Source organism: Triticum aestivum, chromosome 3A, assembly GCF_018294505.1.
Source record: "Triticum aestivum cultivar Chinese Spring chromosome 3A, IWGSC CS RefSeq v2.1, whole genome shotgun sequence".
NCBI classification, from domain to species: domain Eukaryota; kingdom Viridiplantae; phylum Streptophyta; class Magnoliopsida; order Poales; family Poaceae; genus Triticum; species Triticum aestivum.
Genome location: NC_057800.1, coordinates 15,721,383 through 15,726,060, shown reverse-complemented (window position 1 = coordinate 15,726,060; position 4,678 = coordinate 15,721,383). Strand labels below are relative to the sequence as shown.

Below are 4,678 nucleotides of genomic sequence, written 5' to 3'. Positions count from 1 at the left end.
AAGAAGCATGATCCTCTGTCCCCAGTTTGATACATAATAACACACAACTTGACCCGTCTCCGAGAGGGGGGGGGGGGGGGGTCTCTTTGAAATGTGACTCTGTCCACAATGGCATCTTCGGTTGAACTTTAAGGTTCTTTGAGCATCAGGTCCAGCTTGCTCACATAAAAAAATATCTCAGATATAAAAATGAAAAAATGATGTTAGTTTTTCAGAAGGATAAATTTACATGCATCTTATTCATGCCAATCTGAAAAAAAATGATTTATAGAAGCTTCTTTCATGTGAACAAAAAATTGAAGAATCTGAACATGAACAATACGGTTCACAAAATGTATAATTTGCCATACATACTCTGCTGCAGGTTATAAAGAACAGAATAAATTATGGTGCAGGATCTTCAGATTAACTTCAATTATTGGTTGCACTTCACTCAGATCAAATACAAACTAGTAGCTGCATTACCACTATTTAGGCCATTTGTTCAGAACAAAGGGCGAAGCATTCCTACCCTTGCTTAGCTACATATTGCTGCTACCATTGCTTAGCTGCATTGCTACCAAGTCAAACTGATCTAGTACTGATATTGCCTAAACAGCTAAACCATCAGATGCCAGAATAATCATACATTCATACTAATCATCCATCCCTGCTGCTTAGTTGCATTACTACTGAACTTGTTACCATAATCTTGATTGATTAGGTTGATTAGCTTGCACATGTGTGGTTTAGCCTCTAGTCATACATCCATACTAATCATCTAACTTAGCTGCACAAATCATCCATAACATGAAGGAGATCAAACACTTACTTCACTGCATCCTCCTCGGCGCCCTGGCCTGCAGTGTAGTTGACTTGGGAGCGACGGCGGCAGGTTGGATGAGATCGATGCGGACGCTGAGGGTGAGCGTGTCGCCGGAGAGCAGCTCCTGGGGCACCACCAAGAACATCCCCTGGCCCAACGCCAGCGCGCACGTGAACATCGCGTTGCTGATCACCGGCGAGGTCATGAGAACTAGGTCGTAGTTCTTGTCGCCGCCACGGCGCTCAATGGAGAGCTTGCACCAGAACCGGGGGCCCGTCTCAGCCTCGCCGTCCGGCCTGATGCACATCAGTGACATGGCGGTGCCCGGACCGAGCGGGCAGAGGGAGACGAGGAACACGCTGCGGTCCTCCTCCCCGACGAGCAGGTGCCAGCCGTGCGACAGGGAGAAGCTCAGGCACCAAGACCGGCCATAGCGGACCGTGACGGCGGGGCGCTGGTGATCGGCGGTGAAGTGGTTGGCCAGCATTGCGCGGGAGCCCACGAAGGCGCATGCGGACTCCGGGCAGGTGCAGGGCGCGCAGTGGCACACGCGCTGGTGGTCCGCGGCCTCGTGGAACACCACGTAGCGCTCGCAGCCGAACGCCTTGTAGGGGCATGGCACCTTGGCGGCGCCGACCACCTTGTCCAGCTGGCCGCAGTGGGTGTTGGCACGGCTGCAGACGGCGCGGTGCCCGGCACGGCAGTAGTAGCACACTACGTGCCCTACGGCATCACACTGCGATAGTAAACACAACAATACCCAAGTCATCAGCTTCCAGGCCTCGTTTCTCATTATTTTTTCCGATGAAAAAGGAGTTTTATTCCAAATTGATAGAGTTACAGTCGAGAGGCAAAAGATCCTCGATACATGGTGGTCCTAGATGCATCCACGCAGCCGTGGTACACTCTACGCGACTATAATTTGCCAAGCAGTCAGCGACTCTATTCTGATCCCTATTTAATTTCTGGGGAATAAACTCCCTATCCCTCATCAACGCCTTAATTTCAGCTACGAGATGTCCATAGGCAGAACAAATCAATCCATCTCCTTCTCACTTGCAAGTTTGTTTTAAGAAAGGGAGGACACCGAGTTCGGTCTCTGGCTCTCTGCATCATTGCGATGCACACACCACAAATGTATGTATACTTATTAAATTTCACTTGCAAGATGATAGATGGAGAGGATGAGAAATGTCTTCCATCCACTTGAAAATAAAATAAATATGTCATCTTCCCAAAATCTCAAAGAAATCCTCTCAAAAAGAGATAGACAGAGGGTTTTCTTTTTGGTTTTTTTTTAAAAAAATGGTCGCTTTGGTGTGAGAGGAGAGATCACCTTGAACACCGGGGGCTTGAGTGGGAGGTGGCAGCCCTGGCAATGGAGGAGTGTCACGTCCATCCTCACATCGATCTGTATCGGTGCCATGGATTCCGCCGCCACCAACGCATCCTCTGCTTCGCCTTCGTCCTGCATCGTCACCTCCCTTTTCTCTGACTCCGACTTCACCTCCTCGGCACTCGCCTTCTGCCACGACTCTCCCCATCCTTCATTGTTATTTCTGGTCGCAATGTGTGTTTTAGTGGGGAAATAATGGAAGAGAAGGGAGGGTGAAGACCGAAGAGGAAAAGCGGTGGCTGCCATTGTGGCAATGTTGGAGCCAGCAGAGCATACCCCAAAAGAAAAGATAACTGCCAATAATTTTAGCATGCCGATAATGTTCGTTTTGACTGTTCAAAGAATTGATCTTTAACATATTGCTACGTAAGTAGAGTTTTTATTTGGGATAATATAACTTTGGGTTCCACTTCTGTACACCCCTTCTAATTAAATCGATGCTTGAGATTAAGATGTGCCTCTTCGGGTGAGAGGATATGATGGTCCAGTTTAAAAGTAATTATTGCTTTACAAAACTCATAATGTGGGATATGATCTTCCTAAATTTAACAGATGTAAACGTGGCCTGACAAACTGCATTCTTAGTCATGGAACTTGTCGTGCCGGAACAATATAGTTCACATACATATCATTCACCAAACCACAAAGCTAATCTAATTTAGTCGAATTCGGTCAAGTTGAACAGTGGTGGCGGCGAGATTGACTTGTCGGTCAGACTATGATGATCTTGTCAATGCAAACGTGGATGGACAATTTCTTAACAAACATATAATCAGCATGTTTTTGGTTTACATGCTAGCCAAAGATCTTACATCCAACAGCCTCAAAATACCTCTTCCATGTACTAATCATGTGGGAACTCAACTAACAAGTACTCTTCTAATGTTTTCACACAAAAAAGGTACTCATCTGATGTTGAACGAATTGACGCATGCTACCAAAATCCATCATCTGTTAAGCTAAATTAAACCAAACTAGACTAAACCTTACTAGTATTAAGATCAGTAGAACCCTAGGCATAGGAGACTCATTTAGGAGGTGACCTTGTCAATGCGAACGTGGAGGGACACCGTCCTGGACGGGCCAGCCCCAGCCAGCAGCTTGTGTGGCACCGTCAAGAAGGTCAGCTCCTCCACGGCGACGGTGCCGGGCTCCTTGCTGCTCGTCACATGGAATTCCGCTCGGACCGCGTCGGTCCTGTCGTTGGCCACCGCCGGCGGCCCGTTCGCCCACACCTTGGCCATGTAGTGCGGCGGCGGGGACGCCCCCGCCCTGATGCACACGACCGACAAGGCGATGGGCACGCCCAGGCCGAGCGAGCCGCCGACCACGAGGAACGCGCGGCCGTCCTCCTCCGCGAACAGCAGGCGCCGCGGCTCCGACACCGGCACCTCGAGCTGGAGCACCTTGCCGTACTGAACCGCGTGCACGGGCATGGAGTGGATGGCGCTGAGGTGGAGGGGGAGCGCCGGCGGCGGGCCTTCGAAGCCGCAGCCGGGCACCGGGCACCTGCAGGGCGCGAGCGGGCACGCGCTCTTGTGGTCGTCGAGCTTGTGGTAGGTGACCTGGCGGCCGCAGCCGTGGTGGTCGCACTTCATCCTGGCCGAGGAGACGAAGGCGTCCACAAAGGGGCAGCCGTGGAAGTCGCCGCCGTGGTCGCACCTCTGGCACTGTTTCCAGGGGAGCTTCGCGACGCAGCTGCCGCAAGCCAGATGCCCGCCTTTGCACTAGACAGATCGAGGGAAGTGAGAAAATGCTAAAATCCGTGCGTTCAGCTGCCGCTGGATTCGATTCGGTTCATCGGATGTTGAGTAGCCAAAGAAATTGCTCTACTAGATCAACCTGGAAGACGGGAGGCTTGAAGGGGGAGGAGCAGATGGGGCAGTCAAGCATGTTGGCCTCAATCCTCACGGTGGGCGTGGGCGTGGCCTCCGTCCCCCTCATGCCGTGTTCCGACGCCTCCGCGATTGCGCCACCACCACCTCCTCTTCCTTGGGCTGCTGCATCATGCACAACGATTTCTTGCTTCACCGGGCCGTTGAGATTGGGCAGCTCCATCTCCATGGCCGAACTAGCAGCCTGCGTTAACCTCTCTCTCTCTCTCTCTCTCTCTCTCTCTCTCTCTCTCTCTCTCCGGTGAACGGCTGGAAGAGAAGACTAGAGGAGGAAGGGTGAGACTCTGAGAAAGACAGCAAGCGCACGGCACAGTAAAGGAGCAAGCAGCTGAGTTAATGTGACACCCAAAGTTGCAACAGTCAAAGAGCAAAACGAACCACCATAAATTTGGTGTAGCCTATTTGGTGCTTGGCAAGTGGGGAAGAGTACTACAGTGAACAGACTAGTAAAGTGTTTTGAAGCCGAAGCTCTATACTCCCTCTGTAATAATGTATCTGTAATACCAAATATAAAGTATAAAACTGCATCTTATAATAAATCTAATCATATAATCTTGGCATTCTAGATGTAGAAGATGTTTT

At 50.3% G+C, this 4,678-nt stretch overlaps 2 protein-coding genes across 2 annotated transcripts; both read right to left on the bottom strand.

Moving 5' to 3' along the window:
- Positions 1-812: 812 nt before the first annotated feature.
- Positions 813-2,301, bottom strand: LOC123057578 (putative E3 ubiquitin-protein ligase SINA-like 6). The gene is made up of 2 exons (XM_044480522.1): positions 2,142-2,301; positions 813-1,541 (listed from the first exon to the last, which is right to left on the bottom strand). The coding sequence occupies exons 1-2, from the start codon at positions 2,277-2,279 to the stop codon at positions 813-815; spliced, it is 867 nt and encodes a 288-aa protein (XP_044336457.1). The 5' UTR covers positions 2,280-2,301.
- A 632-nt stretch (positions 2,302-2,933) lies between these two features.
- LOC123057577 (putative E3 ubiquitin-protein ligase SINA-like 6) lies at positions 2,934-4,356 on the bottom strand. The gene is made up of 2 exons (XM_044480520.1): positions 4,044-4,356; positions 2,934-3,928 (listed from the first exon to the last, which is right to left on the bottom strand). The coding sequence occupies exons 1-2, from the start codon at positions 4,263-4,265 to the stop codon at positions 3,233-3,235; spliced, it is 918 nt and encodes a 305-aa protein (XP_044336455.1). The 5' UTR covers positions 4,266-4,356; the 3' UTR covers positions 2,934-3,232.
- Positions 4,357-4,678: the final 322 nt, after the last annotated feature.

What these genes read in the sequence shown, in the direction of transcription:
- LOC123057577 (XM_044480520.1), bottom strand. Translation starts at nt 4,265, where the DNA reads ATGGAGATGGAGCTGCCCAATCTCAACGGCCCGGTGAAGCAAGAAATC. An exon ending in TCAAGCCTCCCGTCTTCCAG is followed by an intron (nt 3,929 to 4,043) that starts GTTGATCTAGTA and finishes CGATCTGTCTAG; the next exon opens with TGCAAAGGCGGGCATCTGGC.
- LOC123057578 (XM_044480522.1), bottom strand. Translation starts at nt 2,279, where the DNA reads ATGCAGGACGAAGGCGAAGCAGAGGATGCGTTGGTGGCGGCGGAATCC. An exon ending in TCAAGCCCCCGGTGTTCAAG is followed by an intron (nt 1,542 to 2,141) that starts GTGATCTCTCCT and finishes TTACTATCGCAG; the next exon opens with TGTGATGCCGTAGGGCACGT.